The following is a 22102-nucleotide window of genomic DNA, read 5'->3' on the forward strand; positions in this document are numbered from 1 at the left end:
CCCCACACAATCGTGGAAAGTGTTTTCTGAAATGAATGTTCAAAGTGCTAATGAATGAGGAAGTTAATGAATGAATAATATGTCTAAAAGTATGTGTGAGTAAAAATATGACCAGATATTAGCACGCAAGGAATTTATACTAACATTTCAATCTTGGACAACTCTTTGAAAAGAATTTGGCAGCTTCAGCTAATCAAAATTCATTGTTAGCATTCAGTTATGAAGGTATGGCAAAGGAGCTTAAAGAGTATTTTGTTGCCGGGTTTTCACAAAAGTTAGTTCAGTCAAAAGTAATGTTCAATAAACTATGATGTTAGAACCAAAAATCAGTGTAGGCAAGAAATAAAGCTGACTATTTTATTTTGTGGATTGAACATTCTGGAATTTTTTTCTGCTCACCATTATTAGTATAAAATCAACACTGAGCAGATACATCATAAAAAAAGAGATTTGTAATCATTGAGTAAATGCTTTCAATCTTCTTCCCCAAAGAAAACTAAATAAAACACAAAACACAATGTAATACTGAAGTCAAAATGGATCTTTAGGAAGGCATGGCCCAAACTCTGTTTCATATCCTTATCTTACCTCATGTTATCAATTCTAATGCTTGCAATGACTTTTCATTTTAATACTTAGTACTTTCAAAATCTTTAATCATGTAAAGTTTAACTTACAGTTGTATGTTAAAATTATTCTAAGTTTTTTACGATATCAAGTCCCAGGACCAGCAGTTAGTATAGTGGTTAAGGTGCTGGACTCTCACACGGTCAACTGTGATTTATGTCCCAGACCCAGTACCTTGAAACTTAGGCCAGGCTCATGTGTGTGTGTGCCTAAAATCCTGAGAGGAAGATGTAGGAGAAGGAATTGTGACATGGCTATTCCAAGGGGGTGATTTTGATTTTTCACTTTCTGTCTCTGTCTCTCCAGAGAGTGCATGCACCCTATAGAAAAAATCTATCTTAAAATTAAATATATATATCAAGTGCTTGTGTCCTAAACACAAGAACTTAAGAAAATGAGTTAATAGTTAATATTGTTGACATGGACTCAACCTACCATATGCAGTTTTAGAGTCAAAGAGAATGCACACTGAGGAAGCTATCCTTTTATTGGTTAGGAAAAAGTTTTCTTCAATTAGTTTCATGCTCCCATGACAACCTGAGTCAAAGAACTACAGGATAAACTCAAGAAAGCAAATTCAGCTGTCTTTTTTTTTAACTTTAATTTCACATTTTACATAAAGTTCCCATCATTTAACAACATTTTTTTTTTCAATAGAGAACTTTATATTTTTCCTTTTTTTTTTTTTTTTGGGTGGTCTGTTAAATGTTTCTTTCCTTTGCACCTCACATCCACCCTCTCTCACCCACTCTCTACTGGCCACTTCTCTCTTACAATCTCTGGTATCTACACCTATCCTCTCTACTATCTTGTCTTTGGATTTCTGCCATAGAGTCCAGACATTCTGTACGTATTGAGTGAGGATATACAGGCTGTCTCACTTTGCTCAATGTTGAGTGTTCTATATTCATCCACTTTGAATCAAACAATAGGGTTTCATTGTTTCTAATGACTAAATAATGTTCCAGAACATATATGCATCACAGTTTTTCAACCCAGTCATCAGTTTTTGGACACTTAGTTTTGATTCCATGTTTTAGTAATTGTGAACAGTGCTGCAATAAACATGGATGTGAAAATGTCTTTCTGACTGGTTGAGGAATAATTTGCAGAAATGTTCTCCCATCCCAAGGATTGTTTTATTTATTTATTTTTCACTCTAATTGCTGTTTCCTTTGCTGTAAGTAAGCTTTTTAATTTGATGTTATCCTACTAGCCTATTTGGGGATTAAATTCAAGTGTCTTAAACTTTAAATATTTAGGAAATACTAATAGGCAAATAAGTCAGGGATAATAATGAATAAGAGCCAAGTTCAAAAGAAGGTTAGTATATTTCTTAATCCAAATGTTTATTTTTCTTTTTTCTCTTTAACTATTGTTTCAGAATAGGTAACTTGCATCATTCAAGAGTGAAGAGAAAATCAATATTGTCTAGAGATATAACCAAGTAAGTCTTCTGAGAAGTCACTCAACATGAACTGAGAGAGAAACAACAAAATAATTATGCTGTATGATAAGTGTAAGAAATCTGAGGTTTCTTTATTTAATACTTCGAATCTGTAGAAATTTCATGAGAAAACTATTACTTCCTGCAATTAACTTCTGTAATTTGTTCTTATTGACAAATAAGGCAACTAAGCAAGACATGAGAGAAAATTGTAGTATATTCTGCTTTCATTTGTGAGAGGACAAAAGCCTCTTTCTTTCTTAATTCCTAATGATGTATTTTATGATACAATATTGACACGTTGTTTAGCACCTTTAAATACATTAACACATTTTGCACCTCCTACAAACCTGTGAAGAAAATATTTCAAATATGTATGTATGTATGTATATACATATATTAAATATTATAAATATTAAGCTCATGAAATAGAAGGGAAAACTGAAGCTCAAGGAGACCTGTGTGTGACCTTCTAAATATCTAAATATGCAAGACTTATAAATGATGGCAAAGCTGGAGCTCTCAGACTGGAGGTTTTAAAATTCATTAGTTTTCCATTATATTTATCATAAGTAAATGTGTACATTTAAACACACAAGCCAAAACCAATTGCCAAATTTTTAAACCACTTATTACCAGTCTCTGATGTGATTCATAATTATTTAACTGGCAAGCAATAAATGTCATTCCTTTATAGTTAAACAAAAAATACTCTAAAGCCCCAAACTAATTTTCTGAGTAGCAGTTTACTTTCCTGTGATTAAATTCTATGGCAGTTTGATGAATTAAGTCTAGCAAACACTCACCTCTTTTTGACGGTACTTAATGGCCAATTTTAGTCTTGCAAGATCATTTCCACTCTGTTCTTCTATCAAACTATTGTCATCTCGGTAATTAAGAATGATTTCCAGTTCTCTAGAACTTCTTGTCTGATCCAGTAGGTCTTTAGCAAATTGTTTGCATTGTCGTGACAGCTCCTCATACTCTGACTTGAATTCATTTTCCACCTTGCTCAGTTCCTGGAGCTCCCAGCTTAGCTGAAAGGCTGTAAGAAAAGGATCTTCACTTGACAATGCGATGAGAGAGGGACTGGCCAAGGCCTTGTAGATGTTGAGTCTGGAGCGGGAATGACGGAGGCTGTCCACGTCTGAACTGGAGACACATTCAACACAGTTACAGCGGACCTCATGGGGTCGGGGGACTGAGACTCCTTTCTGAACCAAAAGTTTTATTATCTCATAATTATTTGTATGGGCTGCCAAAATGATTGGTGTTATATCTGGAGTAAATTCAGAGAACTGCTTATCCAGGAGTATGGGAGGCACCTAGAAAAGAAGAAGAAAGCAGAGGTGATGAATATTTATTCATTTGTTTAAGCCACAAAATTTTAAACAGCATGCTGTAGCAACGTTGAACAAGATACATAAATTTTTTGCCAGGTGTTTTCAAGAGAGATATGGCTTCTTATTTTTTCAAAAGATAAGAGAAAATTAGAGAAAAAGTAACTTTCCAGTAGATTGACACGTTGTTCTTTCTTTATTCTGAATTATGACATTTTATGTAATCTTAAAATAGGTGGCTATGAAAACTCTTTTCTTCATAAAAGCTTTCTTGCTCCCAAATTCTTTTCTAACTGGCAATGTTTTTCTTTCCTAGAGATGTTGATTCCCTATATAACCAAGTAATACACTGAAAGATAGCTTACGACTTGTCTGAAACCCAAGTTCTGACTCTGCAATGAAAGTCTCTTAATTCTCCAATCCTACTTTTTCATTTGTTTATTAGAACTATGTCTTATCTTCTGCTTTTCTTGTTATAAAAATCCAGCCTAGTGATTAAGGATGGCAGCAGAGCTAGCAGAGCCAACCTCATGGTTTCTCTTTTCAGTTATCCCTTTCTGGAACATCTTTCAGATGACAAGAAATGCTCCATGCTAGCACTATTGTAATTAGAAATAAATAAATATTGCATCAGATCACCATTGTGAATTCCCACTGAATCAAGACACCAATGTAGTTATGAATGATTTCTTTTTGAGTTATACTCTAGCGATGGTAATGATGAAAATAATAATAACAACACAATTTAGTAAACATGTGCTAGATACACTAATTCTTACTCTTATTATGATATTTTACACAGGTATGATCCATCCGAGTAATTGAAAGACTTCTGATTTGAACCCAAATCTACTTGTCTGGCACCTAAACCTGTGTTTATTACACTACATTAGGTTGTTTTGCTATTTTTGGCTTAATATGCATTCCTGTGGCACAAAGTCATTGTGGTGTCTGTGAAAAACACATGCTGTGAAAGGATAAATTAAATAGGCAATGCAGAAAACATGATGACGTATGTCACATTTAAGTATGCTGCTGGGAAAATATAAACTATAATAGGATCAACAGGAAAATGATCATGTACAGAAAACATATTCATACTAAAACTTCAGTGACACTACTTTTAAGTAGAGATATACTTTTATATGCGAATATTTGAACTTATATATGTATATATATATAGAAATCACCCCCAAGGGGGAATGGCCATGCTGCAATCCCTTCTCCTCATTCTCCTCTCAGGATTTTGGGCGCACATGCCCAGGATGATTTTTCAAGCCACTTGGTCTAGGACTCGAACCGTGGTTAACCATGTGGGAATCCAGTGCCTTAACCACCATGTCACCTGATGGCCTTTATATGTTTTTAGTTAATCTGGACATATAGATTATCCATTTGCTTTATAATAAACATGCAAAGATAAAAGAGATGAAATGATCTATTTAAAAGATTATTTTCAGATGTACGTAATCTGTTGAAAATGTTAGTAATTCCTTAAATAATTATTCATTTGTTATTATCATTATTATATCATTATTATTATTATTATTATTATTATTATTATTATTTTCTGACCACAGAGAGACACACAGAGAGAAAGTGAAAGTGAGAAAACAAGCTGCCAGTCTAGGTCTTGAACCATGGTTGGTCATGTGGGAATCCAGCACCTCAACCACTGAATCACTTGCTGGCACCCACAGTAATTTTTTAAATGTGCTTCTAAAAACTAGTGGACTCTGTTGAGATAGAATTTTATATTTAAGTTGGATCAATAAATACTTCATTACTTTGTAAGTCAACATCTGTCATTTTAAAGATTACATTAAAAGAAGATTTAATTTTACAGAAAAATTCCTTTAATCAAAACTTGTGAATAAGAAGTAATCTTTAATAATTAACCTTTTTTTTTTTTTTCCCCCTGTGGCAGATATTTAGGGGAGACAAACAATATAACTAATTTTCTATAATAGATATGTATTTAAATGGCAGGCAGTAATTTTTGAAGTAGTTTTCTGGATTCAGTACAGTTTCATCCTAGATTTCTATACTTTTTAAAATAGTCGAGAATTGTAAATTTAGTAAAATTAAAATACTTGCAGAATATTATAGAAACTTTAAGAAAATAATATAGTAAGACAATATCAAAAATTAATTTTTTTCAGGGAAAATGTAGGTGTTAAAGTAGTAAAGAAAGACAAGGTTAAATAACTGCTTAAAATAAACATTCTGTTTATAAGTTTTAATATTTAATGAATCATCTCTAGCATCTATCTCTTCTAAGGAATCTATCTTTGAAAATGATTTTGAATGGAACCATTTTATGAATCAATTATTAATTTATTAGTCAATAAATAACCATTTTAAATGATAAAATATTGTGATTTTAGAGAATCCTAATATTCTAAAAGTGTTCTAAGTTCAATGATGTTTTATGTTATCTTTACCATGAATGAGCTGGCACTCGCCTGGTCATAGATCACTGGACACGGGTATTGTTTGCCTTAGTGTCCTCCCTGCAAGTCTCAGCTGGGATTCTGACTCAGTGGAGCAAGCAAACAGTATCTACTCAGGTCTCATAAGGTTCTGGTCCTCTCCCACTTATTAAAATAATAACAAAACAAAAGCACTTTGAGAAAATAATTGCCAGTTATACAGTACAAACTGTGTTTGCATTCATTATTACTTGGTGTTTGAAAACTTAAATTAATTATAGCACACCATATAATTAAATATGTAGTTATAACAAATATTCATATACTTCTGTATTTATACTTACGAGATATGAAGCTGTTTCTGGTAATTATGGTATATTTATGAGCTATTAACAAAAACAGTAAGCAGTTAGGTAATCAGGAAAGTTATGATATATTTTTCTTTGCAAAAAAATGCATCGTGACCTTCCCATTGACCCAATATATGCAGATTTTAATTAAATGTAATTAAACTGAGATAAAGATGCTAACAGAATAAGAGATACACTTAACTATATTTTAAAAGAGTACATTATGTTTATAATAATAAAGATGAAAATTCTTTAAAAAAGAAAATTTAGGGGAGAAGAGTGAGAGCAAGGGAATCAAGGAGAAAAACAAGAGAGGCAAAACATTTAAGTGACACAGAAGTAGAAACTGTCTATTAACGTGTATGATATCTTTAACTGGACTGCTGTGCAGTGTATTCATGCTGAGAAAGTTCATTTTGAAAGCTGGGGTGAGGTACAATGATTGAATGTATAAGATACATTTAAAAAGATTAAAATATGAAAAAAAGAGAATTTAGATTTTGAGGCCCCAGCCTGATCAACCTGATTAAGATCTGATAGGCAGGAGGGCTGGAGTGGGGGATTACAGCATGACCAGAACCTCATGAGAGTGCTTCACTTAGTCTCTCTCTCTCAAGCATGTATCTGTGCTCTATCATCATGAGTAAAGAAAAACAATATCACCATATCCACATTTTTGGACATGTATATCAACCTTAAATCCAGGAATGCAATTTCTGAATCACATAGGTTTCTTAAACAGTTAATATCAATTTTCATGCCCATCAACAATTATTCCCATTTATTTATTAATTTATTGCTTCGTTTATGCCATTTATCACATCAAATAATTATTTTTAATTCTGCCTTTTTTATCATTTTTAATCCTATCATGTATAGATGTTGAATGTTATCTGAGGTCTTTTCTGTTTCTATAGAGATAATCATGTAATTTTTCTCCTTAGTCCTAAAAGTATGCCAAATAATATTAATAGATTTTTGAATATTGAAACATTCTGGCTTCCCTGAAATTTCCTGAAATTATTTGACTTGGTAAATTGTGAAATACTGTTACTATAGTTAATAGTTTTATTTATTTATTTTTTGGTATCAAAAACTAAATGAGATTGATTTTTAATCTCAACTGTGTCATCTTTACCAGGTTTAGCAATCAATGTCAAGCTCGCTTCATAAAAATAATGTGAATGTTCTCTGCTTATGGAAGACAGATGTGTCATTCAGAATCCCTTTTTAAAAATAACTGGCAGCCTAGCTGTTAAGATCGTGCTCTACTAACTGCCTCTACCAGGTTTTTCCTCAGTTTTGGAGGAATAAGCAGACAGGGTGGACAAGAGCCTAGCTATTGCCACACAACATAGGATACCTCTAGTAGACAATTTTCTTTTGGAGTTTCCTTTACATTGGCAAAGACTTGTCAGTTGTGTATCATGGTCTAAAGGCATTTCCTTCAGAATCCTATGTCCTTCCCTTTTACTTTCAAAGATGTTATTCAAAGATCAATACAAAGGAGGAAAATGTGCATTTTATTAATGTTCTGAAATAAAGAGAGAATGAGAGACAGAGAGAGAGAGAGAGAGGGAGAGAGAGAAAGTATGATAAAAGCTTTTATACTTGACCAGGTAATAGAATAACTGCCTTAACAAAGCAAGTGAACACTAAGATTATTATGAAAGACATTAATATAAAATATGAACCATTTTAAATAAGAAAAATATATATCTTGACTACTTTCAATTCTTTCCCTGCACTACTCAAAATATGATTTTTACAAAATATTAATCTCAAGTAATTTCCTGGTTAAAATAATATTATGGCTTATAATTATAATACTTTGACTGTTTCAGTAATACACTAAAATGCATTCTATACAAATATTTATTGAGTCTGTTGTTTGATACTATATTAAACTCTCAGAATTCAAAAAATGAAAAATGAACCCAGTAGGTGGCATAGTGGTTAGGGTGTTGGACTCCCACGTGACTGATGGTAGTTCAAGTCCTGGACCTGGTAGCTTAAACTCATGCCAGGAGCATGTGCCTACGTGCCCAAAATCCCTAGAGGAGAATGGAGGAGAAAGGACTGGGCATGGCCATCCCACCTGGGGGATGATTTCTCATCTCTCTGTCTCTCTGGTGAGCACACATGACCAATAGCAAAAATCTCTCAAAAGCAAAAAATGAAAATGAAGTAATACATATCCTTAAGGAAATGACTGACATACTGACAGAAAACTAGAATACATATTTCCTGTATTTTTCAAGCACATTAAATCAAATGTTTATGAATTTACTATAAATCCAACATCACGGTAGGTATTGCGTGAAATGCACAGCAAAAACAAAACAAAACAAAACAAGAAACAAACATTTACAGTGTCACAACACATTTCGATTATTTTGAAATTTTTCCAAGAAGTTGCCAAAATTTCAGAGTAGTTTTCTGCTTTGCATGTCCTATATTGGAATACTAAACTTAGGATAAAACATTAACTCTAAAAATCTGCTATGAGCTACATAATGCAAGAAGAATTTTCTAACTATAGATTTCTTTTCAGTGCTAGTAAGAGTATTGTGCAATATTTTATTTTTCCTTAACACATAGCAACTAATTGGCATACTGTGAGCAAAAAAATTGCAGATACTAACTATTCTTGTAGAAGTGTTAGAACACTTGGGCTGACATTCTTTCGCTACTTAGCAGATAGTTAGTGGCTCATATGTAATATATTGACTTTCTGTGTGCCTGCTATTGCTATTTACATAAGGTGAAGTCATAGAATCAGATTTTGAACTTTCCAGGTAGAAACTGAATCAAGCTTAGGTGACAAAGGAAGCGCCAGAGAGAGAGAGAAGCAGTGGACTCTAAAGTAGACCTTTCAGTTTTTGATCGCAAGAACTAATCTTTCTTTTCTTCTTTTTTTTGGAGAGGTTTTCTGGCATGTGCGCTCGCCAGACAGACAGAGAGAGACAGAGAGACAAAAAGCGAGAAATCGCCCCCCAGGGTTGATTGCCACGCCGCAATTCCTTCTCCTCCATTCTCCTCTTGGGATCTTGGGCATGCATGCACACGCGCCCAGCGTAAGTTTAAGCCACCGGGTCCAGGACATGAACTGCGGTTGACTACGTGGGAGTCCAGCGACAGAGCTATTACGCTAACTGCTGGTCCCGCAAGAACTGATCTTTCTTCAGAAAGATTAAGATGCCATCGTTCTCTCCTCCCCACACCCTATTTTTTCTTTGTTAACTTACTTTTAAATAGTCCTAAAGTTACAAACTTTCCCTTTTAAGCAGATGATATTTGTGTTATGTACAGACATAAAATTTTTCAGTCCTTTTTTGTAGGTGGCTGGTACATTTAGTTCAATCCAGATATTATGTCCCAGGCTTACAGATTTGCAGTTACCCAAACAAAAAGAAAAGAAAAGAAGAGCTTCACTGAATCTTATAATAAATCAAGTCACAAGTAATGCCTTTAATTTAATCAAGAAATCAATACTAGATATAAACGGCATGCAAGCCAATGTGTTGGGTGGTAAGAACGTGTCTTGCCCTTTAGCAACATTATAGAAGAATTTTCTCTCTCACAAACACACACTATACAAGTCCTATACAAATAACTTTAACATAAAACTTAGTAAATGCCCCAAGGAAAGTATGAACAAAACAAAAGGGAAATAATATAGAGGAGAGAGATTATTATTACCAGAGAGATTAGAAAAGGTTTAGAGAAGGTATTCATACTTAACTTTGGTTGGAAATAGAGATCTAGAAAATAGGAAATAGAGATCTAAGAAAACAACAGCATTGGGACCAGCAGTTACCATAATGGCTATGTCGCTGGACTCCCATGTAGTCGACTGCAGTTCGAGTCCTGGACCCGGTGGCTTAAACTCATGCCAGGCACATATGCGTGTATACCCAAGATCCAGAGAGGAGAATGGAGGAGAAGGGATTGTAGTGTGGCCATTCTCCCCTGCTGGGGGGGGTGATTTCTCGCTTTCTGTCTCTCTCTGTCTTTCTGGTGAGTGCACATGCCCTATAGCAAAAACCTCTGAAAAAAAAAAAAAAAAAAAGAAAGAAAGAAAACAACAGCATCAATTAAAAAAAGAGAAATATTCATAAAACATGCTTGCTTTAGAGTTCAGTATAAGTTCAATAGAGATAAATCATTGTAAAATGCCTCCATATATTAAAGGGAAAATCATGACATGTTTTTCTATGCTAAAATGGATCATGACTTACCTGAAGACTCAATAGATGAGGACAAGATTAGAGAACTTTTGAATAGGATTACTTTATAAGATTCCAACAGAATATTGACGCCAGGATACACTCCCCACCCAGCCTTAGCCAACCCCAGACCATGAACCCTTGCATGCCCAGCATAATCAGAGAGGTCTCCAGATATGAACCTCAAATTTTCTTGTGTGGGTCAGCCTCAGAGAGCATTGTGTTTTACTGATGTGTGATCATTTGGCCCCTAGAATGTTCCATCTTTTAATAAAGATAAATGCATTATTTTATTTAAAGTACAATGCTTCCTTTGTTTCTTTCCAGAAAGTCTTTCTAACTTACCTCTCTTTAAAAGGAAATTTCTGGTTAGTGCTTTCTAGTTAAAAATCTCATTTGCATCTTCTAATTTAATTAGACTTGAAGAAGTTTTCAGGATTGTGATAGATAAAATTCAAGAGTATCTATAAACTAGAGGGGGAAAATTATTTGTACTTATTTCAAAATAAAATATATAATTTTCTTCAATTATGAATATAGACCAAAAAATCAGTTTTGTTAGCAGTACTCGTGTCTTTGCCAATAGTAGAAATTATATATTTTTTCCTTCTATATTACTGTTACATTAAATACAGATATATTTATATGTTAATCATTACGTTAAAGCTAGTCTGATCAGGGGACCAGCAGGTGGTGTGGTAGTTAAGGCACTGGACACTCCCACATAGCTGGTTTGAGTCCTGGACCTGGTGGCTTGCTTTCTCACTTTCCCTCTCTCTCTCTCTGTATGTCTCTGGTCAAATTAAATTAAATTAAATTAATGAGTAAATAATAAAAAATTAAAATTAAAATAATTCTTAAAAAAATTGCCTGATTACCTTCAAGTATATCTTTTAATTTAATGTATTAATAGGAATGCCTATATTATTACTACATTATGTATTTATTTTTAATACATTTTAAATATAGTTAAATACTTTTATCCTGTGTAATGTTATACATTTTGTTTAGAAAACATTAAATTGGGGTCCATAGGATGCTTAAGATTCCCAAAGGAAATATTTTGTGTCCATGGTACACAAAAGTTTAGCAGCTGTATGTATGTAATAGCAGCTAATTTTTTTCCTTTTTTTTTTTGAGAGATTTTGCTATAGGGCATATGCACTTGCTGGAGACACAGAGAGAAAGAAAGTGAGAAATAGATGACTACACCACAATTTCGTCTCTCTCACCCTCTTCTCAGGATTTTGGGCATACACATGCACCTGGCGTGAGGTATTTTTTTGTTTGTTTTGTTTTGTTTTTCCCGGCATGAGTTTTAAGCCACTGGGTCCAAGACTTGAACTGCTGTTGACTATGTGGGAGTCCAGCAATACAACCATTACACCAACTGCTGTTCCCTAATTTTTTATTTAGCTGATTTTTATTATTTTATGAAATTATTTTCTGGATCAATAATGCATCCTATGTCAGATCAAACTATTGTGTACTTTAAGTTGCAGCTATTGCAAAATAGCAGAAAGCAAAAGAATCTTTGCTCTTATAAACCAACTGTGAACATACTGGTAAATCACTGGCCTGCGCTGAGACACAGAGGGAGTTTCTTTTTCTGTAAAAGTGAAATTTTGGATTCTGTCTAGTCTTTTATTTATTTATTTAAATGTTAGGGGTTTTGTTCATTTGTTTGTTTTCTTTAAGTTACATGTGCTCACCAAAGAAAGACAGAGAGAGAGAGAAGATGAGAAAGCAAAGCGCCAGGTTAGGGGATTGAACCATGATCACCCATGTGAGTCCCACATCTTAATCACCACACCACCTACGGGCCCCTTTAAGTATAACTTTAAGTTGAAATTACCTTATGTTTGTTTAAATTAAAATTTCAAATAGTTTAGGTATATGATAGAGATTATTTTGACATTTACAACTTTAAATTTGTTAAAAAGCATAGTTTTGATTAATATATTGAAACTAAGATGAAACTAAAGACTTGAGCAAAACACGTGAAAAAATACTTGTTTTCTGAACTTTCTATTATTGTGTTATGGACTGAAATATAAAAGCTATTTGAATATAGAAATCCCAGGTTAGACTGGATAAATTTTTGCACATGACGGATATTAAGAGAACTTCACAAGAAAATAGAGCTCATTAAGAAATATGTATAATTCTTATGTGTCAATTAAAAATGAAAACTATTCAGATTAATATATGGAGTTCTTAATTCTTAAAAATCTAGTATATACCAAACAATATTATAATCTTTCATTTCTTCCTTAAATAATACAACCTATTTTAGTAAATACTGAATTTAAGGGAATGAATACTCTCAAATTGGATGAATGTCACTTCAGGATGAATTTCTCTTCTAAAATTTTATGCTTCAGCAATAATAGCTAAACATATTATATTTTAGTGACAAAGAGAAGAAACATTTCTATATTTAGAGAAGGTATCACACTTTAGATTTTAAATGATGTGCCTCAGATTGGGCTGAGTCACTTCAAGGTGAAGCATTGAAATAAATTCTGAGACTAGCAGCTAGTTCATGAGTTAGTGCAAAAAATAAAAAGCAACACATTTTTAGAAAATAAAAAAAAATAGTTGCAACACCCTAGATTTGGAGAAAAGTCTTAAAGTAAGACTGGGAACACTGGGTATGTTAATAATGTTTTTTAAAGTTTGTTTATTTCTTTCTATCATGAAAGAGAAAAAAAGACAGAGATGAGAAGTAGTCACTGCCAAGAAATCTTTACACTGCTATCTGCTTCTGGTCTAAGCAGCTCTGTACAAAGGCATTAGGGTATACACAGCAAGCTTGAAAAGTTCTCAGGACACGAGCCCAGTACCTTTCCTATGGGGTCCAGTTGCCTTACACACTTGACCCCAATAATTTTTATTTTTTTTTTAAGATTACATTACTAATGTAAGCAATGTTATCATAAGATTGAAAGAAAAAAAAGTGTTGCACAAATATTCACTCATAAAGTTCAGACAGAATGAAAACTAGAGCAAACTTATGGATATATAATATATGAAAAGGAGGATTTATCTTGTTTTAGAATTTTATTTTAATTGCTCTCTTACTTTGATGTAGGTTACTAGGTACTCTATGTAATTCAACAACTTGAAAATTCTACTTTTTATGTTTCGCACTTAACTGTTTATTGAATTTTTGTTAGAACATCAATACAATATTAGTAAATAGAAGTATAGAGTAAAGAGAATACAGTCATGCAGTTTGAAAGAAGGGTAAGTGTAGCAGTAGGAGTGGAGAGGTGGGGTGGGGTAAGGAGAGCTCCTGACAGGGGCAAAAGCAAAGGTTTGTATTCATCATTTCCTATTACTTCCATGAATATCTACCATCCCCCATGATGAGTTTCATTCAGCAATGGTTTCTCCAAGGACACCTGTTCATCTAATACCTCTCTAAAGGGTTTATTCTAATCTGACCACTGGAGGTAAGGGCTTCTTTCAAATTTGTCATCAAACTTTTGATTCAGATTTCTTATTTCTTGTGCCTTCTCTCTTCAATTTATTCCATTCTGCCAAATTCAGAATCCAGCTCTAAGATGGGAATTTCTATGATGTCTTTTTGTAAAACCGAACTGTCATTAGGCTATCGTTTTCATCCTTAATGGAGGCAGGGGAATAAAAGCTATTTTTACTATCTTTTCACAGGAAAAACAACCTATTTTTTCACTAGAAACATCCATTTTCAGAAAAAGGAGTTTGTGAGAATAGTTAGGAGCAAAAATGCATACTACACAAATATTGTTCCCATATTTCCAGCAAGGGCTCTTATTTCTTGTAACTTTTCCCAAGGCTTGATTAGTGAGGCATCCCAAATATTGAATAGTTAATAACTATTTTTACCTTTCTTAAAGTTAATATTCATCTTAAATTGCATTGGTCACCTCTTTGCACTGTTTGTTCACTTGTATAGTCTACTTTCCATTAAAAATGCCAGCAAAGATTACAGTATTGATTTTAAAAGGTTGAGGCATATAATAAATGCTGTTCTATTTTACCTTGGATGATAAATTTGCTTTAGAGATATGATACAAAATCATTTGGGGAGGTAAGTCTAATTATTATCCTTTTTAGACAAATGAGAATGACAGGCTTTAGAGACGTTAGATGACTTGCCCATGGTCACATAAAAATCCATGCAGAATGACTCTAAATTCTTCATCTGTAGGACTATACCTGTCTTCCAGGTAAGGCAACTGTGACATCCTGGGAATAGTTCAGCTATCAAGACTAAGAAAATACTATTACATCCTGCCTCAACCATTTGTAGCTGTGTGAGACTGACAAAGCCAGTTAACTTCTCTGCATCTTCATTGCCCTGTTTTCACATATGGACCTTTATTCAAGTTACTTTTCAGTATGGAATAAGAACTGAAGAAATATATACCAAAGCCTCTCAAAGTTAATTCCCACAGAGTCATGGTGAAGATTAAATGTGAAAGCATGTAGTAATCTATAAACCACTAAATGACAGAGATACTAGTGGTATGTGACAATCCTTGGATTGTTAGGAGAAGACCAGGAAAAAATGCCTTGCTCAGTTGTGCCACATTAATTTGCTTCTCCTCACATAAACACGGTTCCAATTATAGCACTCGATTCATCTGGAAAAGTAGAACAATAATTTCCTGGTGGGCCAGTTTCGTCAGTGTAGATGTCAACGTTTATAAGGTGTGTTTTATGTTAGTGAAAATTTAAGCCTTTTATCTCCTGAAATGGCATGTGTTTATTGTGTACTGCTGCAGATACCTCATAAATAATAGCTATTAAAATTACTTGCATCTTGGATAAAGACCTGGAGAAATATATTTCAATTCCTAAGGAGACATCAGACAAATAGAAACTTTAAACTGCCAGCTCGACCATGTTGAATCACTAAAGTAATTTGAAAATGATCACCACCAACCCCCAGATAGTTTAGTTCACAGATTTTACTTTTGTTTTAATTTTAAAACTTTCTATCGACCTATCTACCTCATTGCAGGAGAATCTATTAAATGACATTTAAGTGCAATGTTTGTTTGTTGAAAATATGACTAACGGGTCAAGTTTCATTCAATTTTATGTGAATTTCACATTAATTCTAGTTAGCGGTTCTGGTTTTCATTCCATTTGACAGTGTTTATCCCTGTCTCTTTTCCAAAACCAGCTAATCTTCAGACTGCCGTGTATCTCTTTCCTCTTGAAGATAGTGTATAGGTAGAGCTGTTTCATTGGTAACTTTGGAAATGTTATTTAACCATTCATCCTTCCCTAAAAAACTTCCATTTTCTCATCTTCAACGTGGAGATAATTCCAGCTTTTACCTTTCAGTACCTCTCAGGTTTCTTTTAAGAATGAAAAATAATGAAAAATATAAAACTGGCTTTTATTTAATATTTAATAAAAGAATCATTTATGGTTATTGTAATGATCTCCATTGCAATCACATTGTCATTTTCTCTGCTGAGTCTCTCCTGGTCTTACTAGGGTTTTTTCCTCCTAAGTATATCTGGGGTACTGTTACTTTTAAGAGTCAAACTTAATTAAGTCCAGTGTTCACTATATACATAAGTATTTCTTGCACAACATTATTTATTTTTCTCCCTTTAACTATAATCTGTGTGTGTTATTTTTTATTCTTCCTATTATTTAATAATGCCTTAACCAAATTAAGGAAAGACATGTCTATTCTATTCATGGTTTGCTAAGTTTTTTTTTCTTCTCTTTTTTGTGGATGAATACAAATTTGATCAAATGCTTTTTGCTTCATCTAACGAGAATAATATCCTTTATTTCCCTTTACCTGTTGTTAAGGTAATGAATTACATGAATATGTTTTTTGTAATATTTTAAGATTTCAACATTCATATTTTCTAATGAGTTAGGCATAGTTTTTCTTTCCCATATTTTCCTTTTTCAGTTTTAATGCTAAGAATTCTAGTCTGCAGGCCAGCAGGCGGCATAGTGGTTAAGATGCTGGACTCCCACATAGTTTACTGTGGTTTGAGCCTCAGACCTAGTGACTTGACACTCATGCTGGGCATATGTATGTGCATGCCCAAAATCCCAGTAAGAAAAGGGATTACAGTACGGCCTTATCCCCAGGTGTGGAGGAGGGGGCAGTGAATTCTCACTTTTTTGTTTCTCTGTGTCTTTCTGGCAAATGCACGTGCTTATAGCAAAAAAAGAATTCTATCAAAAAAGAAAAAAAAAACCTACTAGTCTCATAAAATTAGAAATGCTTGTAAAAGTTCAAAGTAATATGCTCCTTGAAAAGAGGGTTCACCTATACTTTTAAAATAATTATGTCCTAAACATATTAATTTCAAATATTTTTGCCAGGTTTTAATTTCTGTGTACATTTTTGTTTTAAAGATTGTTCATTTTATTTTAATTTCATAATCAAATCTATCAGACTTTGCACAGTGTAGCCCAGGTACTAATTTATTAAAATAGGGCACCAACTTGTGTGAATGAAAGCAAGCCATAAAAAGGGTTTTGTATAGTGTAAATATCTGCTTTGTTTTTCAAAGAGGGATCTTTGCTCTAGGGCATGTGTGCTCACTGGAGTGACAGAGAGAAAGTGAGAAATTACTCCCCAGGGGGGATAGCCACACCACAATCCCTTCTACTCCGTTCTTCTCCTGGGATTTTGGGCACACATGCACATGTGCCCGGCGTGGATTTTAAATGTCCAGGTCTAGGACTCAAAACATGGTAAGCATATGGGAGTCCAGTGCCTTAACCACAACTCTGCCCGCTGGCCTCATTTGCTCTATTTATAAGCTTAGAAAGTCTTGTCTACTTACAAACATCCCTAGTTCTTGCAAGAGATTTAGTGTTCCTTAATATTTTTAATTGATTATTCTGTTACTTTTAATCCACGTGGAATTTCGTGGTTCTTTAATATGTATTTATCTCTTGATAGATGTTATGTCTTTCCAACATCATTGCAATGGTTATTTTAATTAAATACATTCTATAATTTTCTCAACCAGCACCTATATTTTTTCCACTTACATTAATATCTTCTCCTTTTGGAATGCATGAAAAGATGAATGTATAAATCTGAATACTTTTCCCTTACGTTTTCTTTTCAATAAAATTGCCAAATTGCTTTCTAGAAGGATCCAATTAAAACAAAATGAAGGATGCATTTATTTATTTTTCTTTTTTTTCCTCTTCCCTTATTCAATAGAGCATGCACACACACATGTGATAGAAAGGAAAAGAGAAAGTGGGAGAGACAGGAACAGAGATGAGCATCCTCCCCAGAGTCTGGTCATGATCTAATTCCTCCTCCTGCGGTCCTCCAGTCTGCTATCCTAGGCACATGTCTCAGACTGACCAGACAGTGATCAAGACGTGGTCACCACGTAAAATTTGTCCCCTCTGAAAAAGGCTCCACAGCTGCCACAGAGCTGGTCCACAGGGTGCTATTTAAATGTAATTTTAAATGTAGATTTATCATTCTATATAAAACAACATTTTATTAAATTTTTCATGTTTTATAAATTTCATTTTTCTAGTGGTTTTTTTATTTTGTAATTTATTTTAAATAAAGGAGTGAACACATGTTATTAATTTACAATAGAGAACAGTTTATTAATTTTTCTTTTAAAATTGAGGTTAAAATCATACCAAGAGAAAGTTTTCATCTTTTTTTCATTTTTATTTGTTTATTTTGCATTCATTCACTGTGTATCTTTATACCATACAAAATAAATTTTCCCATCCAGAATACACTGAATATTGGCCCAATCAAAGAAATTGCATACCTATTATCATCTACAGATAATTTTCCATTTTGTGTTTCTTAATTGTTTTACTTCTTAATTTTTTCTCCTTGATTGCCTCCCTATCACCCTCTGCCTATATTTTCTTTATTAGGTCTGTTTAAAGTATGTGGTGCACTTATTAATATAGATTTCTATGAATGAATGAAAGTTTATATAATTATGTCAAATCCTATGATGTGAGGTTTTGATTAAAGCTCCATGGAGTGAAATATATCATAGCACATATTAAATCAAAACTAATACTATCAAGTATGCCTGCATTTGTAAAGTAGGCTGAGACGCTCAGGACTATAAGATACACAACTTATATTCCAACTTGGATGGAGCATGAGGGACAGAAATGACATGAATCCTGCATCTTAACCCGTTTTGATCAAGGAACATTCGAAATATTCAGAATATAAAGAATGTGGAAGTACAGGGAATGAGCCCTCAACAATCTAAATGGAAATACATTCTTGCATCCTGTTGCTAACTTTTAAATTTCTTAAACCAAATTTATGCTAACTGCAGAAAATTCATCCTAAGAGCTTTACACAGTCATAGCATCTATTAAAAAGGAAAGATCATTCAAACCTTTATATAAACTACTTATGGAAGTGAGAGTTGAAGCAGAATTAAGCTATGATGTGCCCTCATGCTAAAACATGCTGGTTCAAAAATGCCAGGATAAAACTAGAATGGTCCATAAATGAGGAGAGGCAAAGTGGTCATATAGAGCAAGTAGGTCCAGCTAAGAAGGCACGAGCAGCTGTAAACTAGTAAAGGCACATGTGTAATGTAAGAAGTTTGAATGACTGGCTATTACTGACGTGTGGCTGCATCCGTTACCTTTAAAGGAGTAAGATAAAGCTGAAAGTTCAGATATCTTGGTTCATCCACTCACCAGTTTCATTTTTAGAAATAGCAATATTGTCTGTCTATTCCCAGGTTCCAGTGACCTTAGTATGGATGACAGTGCTTAGATAGGTGTTAGAGAGATTTACAGGTGTAAAGAGGAAAACGTAAGCTTTGTTTTCATATTAAAAATGACAATAAAATATTATTGCCATTTTCCCATTGATAATGGGAAATTAAGTTTAATAATATTAAATAACATTTTAAATTTATAAATACTAAGAAAAGTAGCCTCTCCAGTGGGCATAAAATTCCTGAATTTTACGTCGCTTTTATTACTGTTGTTGTAGTTTAATTAAAGATATCTAAAGACGCAACTCTAACTTTGTATATATTCCTTACCTACCTACATATATAATAACTTTCTTCTTATCCATTGCTGTTTGCTATTGTGGTACACACAAGCATTATGATCCTTGAGGCTGCATTGACTTTTTCCTACCTCAGAAGTGCCATAAGAGGTCTTCAAAAAAATTCAAGAGAAACATGTTTTATCAAAAAACTATGCATGTTTTCAAAAGTTTTGTACCAGAATAAACTTGTACTTTAATTTCACATTCCCACAAACTTTTGAAATATCTCTGTATATTTTTATTGACAAAAGACTTTATGAGTTCTAAAATACAGTAGAGTAACCATTGGTGACGATGCAAAGCATACGTCAAAATAGTCACAGGAATGGATTTTGAATGTGTATAAGACAAAGCAATAATAAATGCTTGAGGTGGTGGGTATGGTTATTGCTCTGATTTGATCAATACACCATGGTACATGTTTTCAAAAATCACACTTTACCCTGTAAATATGTAGAACTATTATAAACTAGAAATTGTAATAATAAAATAATTAAAATAAGAATAAAGAAAACAAAATAAATCCTAAATCCTATTACCCAGATACATGTTTAGTGTATGTGTGTGTGTGTGTATGTGTGTGACACACATACACGCATGCAGACACACACACACACACACACACACACACACACACACATATATATATATATATATGCATATGCACAAACACACATAAGTCATTAAGTCATTTCTGGGTCTATTCTGTAGACATTATGGGATGCAAAACAGCACAATATCAAAAAAAAAGAAAAGAAAAGGGAAAAGGAATGATGGTAACACAGTACACCGGAGAGTCTTGGTTGTACTGTCCAGAGGATTGACTGACTGGGAGCTGCAGCTAGCTGGCACTGTCCAACATTGTGGGAGAGTATAGTCTAGCTTACCACTAGCCCAGGAACAGATATCAATTCAAAATCTGAAGTACAGCGTCCATATTGTTTTCAAACTGTGGTAAGCTTGAAAAATCATAAATCAAAGTACTGTAGGTCAGGGACTATCTGTATATATGTCAAGATAGGGGTATGTGTGGGGGTAGGGGATGGGCAGCAACATTTTACTGGAAAAAAACATCGGAGATTATTTCCTCATTTCTCATGCTGTCGATAAAATACACAAAAGGAATAAATCCAAAGGAAGATTAAGACAGACATACACTGGCTGGCTATACATTAAAAATGACTTCTATGTGAGCTTTGCTTTTAGATCAAATTTGTAATGAATGTATTACATTAATCCTAAAATATCACTTTGTTATTTTGTTCAACAATGAAGTAAAAATGAAATCCAAAAAAGTATAGATTATTGTTTTTTATAATTTTTGGGGGATAACTTTTAATATGAATTAGGTGACCTGTAAAAGTTACGTTTGCACCAATTAACAAAATCCAGGTAAAAATCATCAAATTTCATGGCAACTTGAGGTTTCATGATGCTTTCCCAAAACTTCTGCTAAAAGAAACCCTGTAAAAACCTAACCTATAAACTGGGACCAGCAGATGGTGTAATGGTTACGTTGTTGGACTCCCATGTAGTCAATTGATGTTCAAGTCCCAAACCCAGCAGCTTAAAACTCACACCATAGTACGTGTGTGTACGTGCCCAAGATCCCAGGATGAGATGGAATTGCAGTGCGGCCTACCCCTGGGAGGTGATTTCTTGCTTTCTGCCTCACTGTCTCTGTCTCTCTGATGAGTGCATATGCCCTATAGCAAAAAAGAATCTATTAAAAAAACTGTAATCCACTAAAAACTAAAGAAAAATAATACAACATATAAGACTATTGCTTTTAAGTTCATGCCAGATGTTTGAAACTAATACATGTATTTTTAAAAGCCTCAAATATTCACAAGGTGGCAGTCTTTTCCTTAAGTGCGTTCAAAACAAACTTCGCTTTACCTCATTTGATAAGAGAGACAACGTAGCCCAGATGAACAAAGATTCCAGAGAATATTGAATTTCAATGCTCTGCAATCATACTCCCTAAAATATTCCTAAGAAAACGTATATATTGTTTCATGTGATCATGTATGATCATTTTTCGTTCTCCTTGTCTTTATTTTTCCTTCTCCTTGTCATTTTAAGAGAAAAATTATATTTTATTTGTTATCCTACAATGTATTTAGATTAACTTATGATGTGTTTAGACTATTTTTATTTAAACTTTTCTGAAGTCTTATAAGCATGGTCTATTTCCTCTCTCTTGACTTTTAGAAAACTCTGAGTCAAGGTCAAGACTCCGTGCTCCATTCAATTGCTCATAGCTTCACAACCCTCTAATAAAGCAATTAGCTAGAGAGACTCTCCTCAGAGGTTTTTGTCACCAGAGTTGAAGAAGTTTGCTTCCTATGTTCCACAGCAGCATATTTGAAACCTAATCATAGTAACAGAAGCATGACATAAATGTGAATTCTTAAATGTGGTGTGCTCCATATCAGCATATTTGAAATCTAATCATAATAACAGAAGCATGACATGAATGTGAATCTTAATAGATTATATTTGCATACTTAGTACTGCAATTAATGATAATAATAATATCAGTAGGTCACATGTAGGTCTACTAGATACTTACATGACATATTTTGAATTCCTAATTCTCATAATAATTGTAGG

General features: G+C 33.5%; 1 protein-coding gene across 1 annotated transcript in view; it reads right to left on the minus strand.

Moving 5' to 3' along the window:
- Positions 1-22102, minus strand: part of TRPC4 (transient receptor potential cation channel subfamily C member 4) — a 227990-nt gene that overhangs the window by 129478 nt on the left and 76410 nt on the right. The window contains exon 3 of the mRNA XM_027774091.1: positions 2881-3399. Within this exon, the coding sequence (XP_027629892.1) occupies positions 2881-3399 (519 nt within the window). The remainder of the gene's footprint in view (positions 1-2880; positions 3400-22102) is intronic.

The sequence above is a fragment of the Tupaia chinensis genome, unplaced genomic scaffold (genome assembly GCF_000334495.1).
Source record: "Tupaia chinensis unplaced genomic scaffold, TupChi_1.0 Scaffold000402_1, whole genome shotgun sequence".
Lineage (NCBI taxonomy): Eukaryota > Metazoa > Chordata > Mammalia > Scandentia > Tupaiidae > Tupaia > Tupaia belangeri.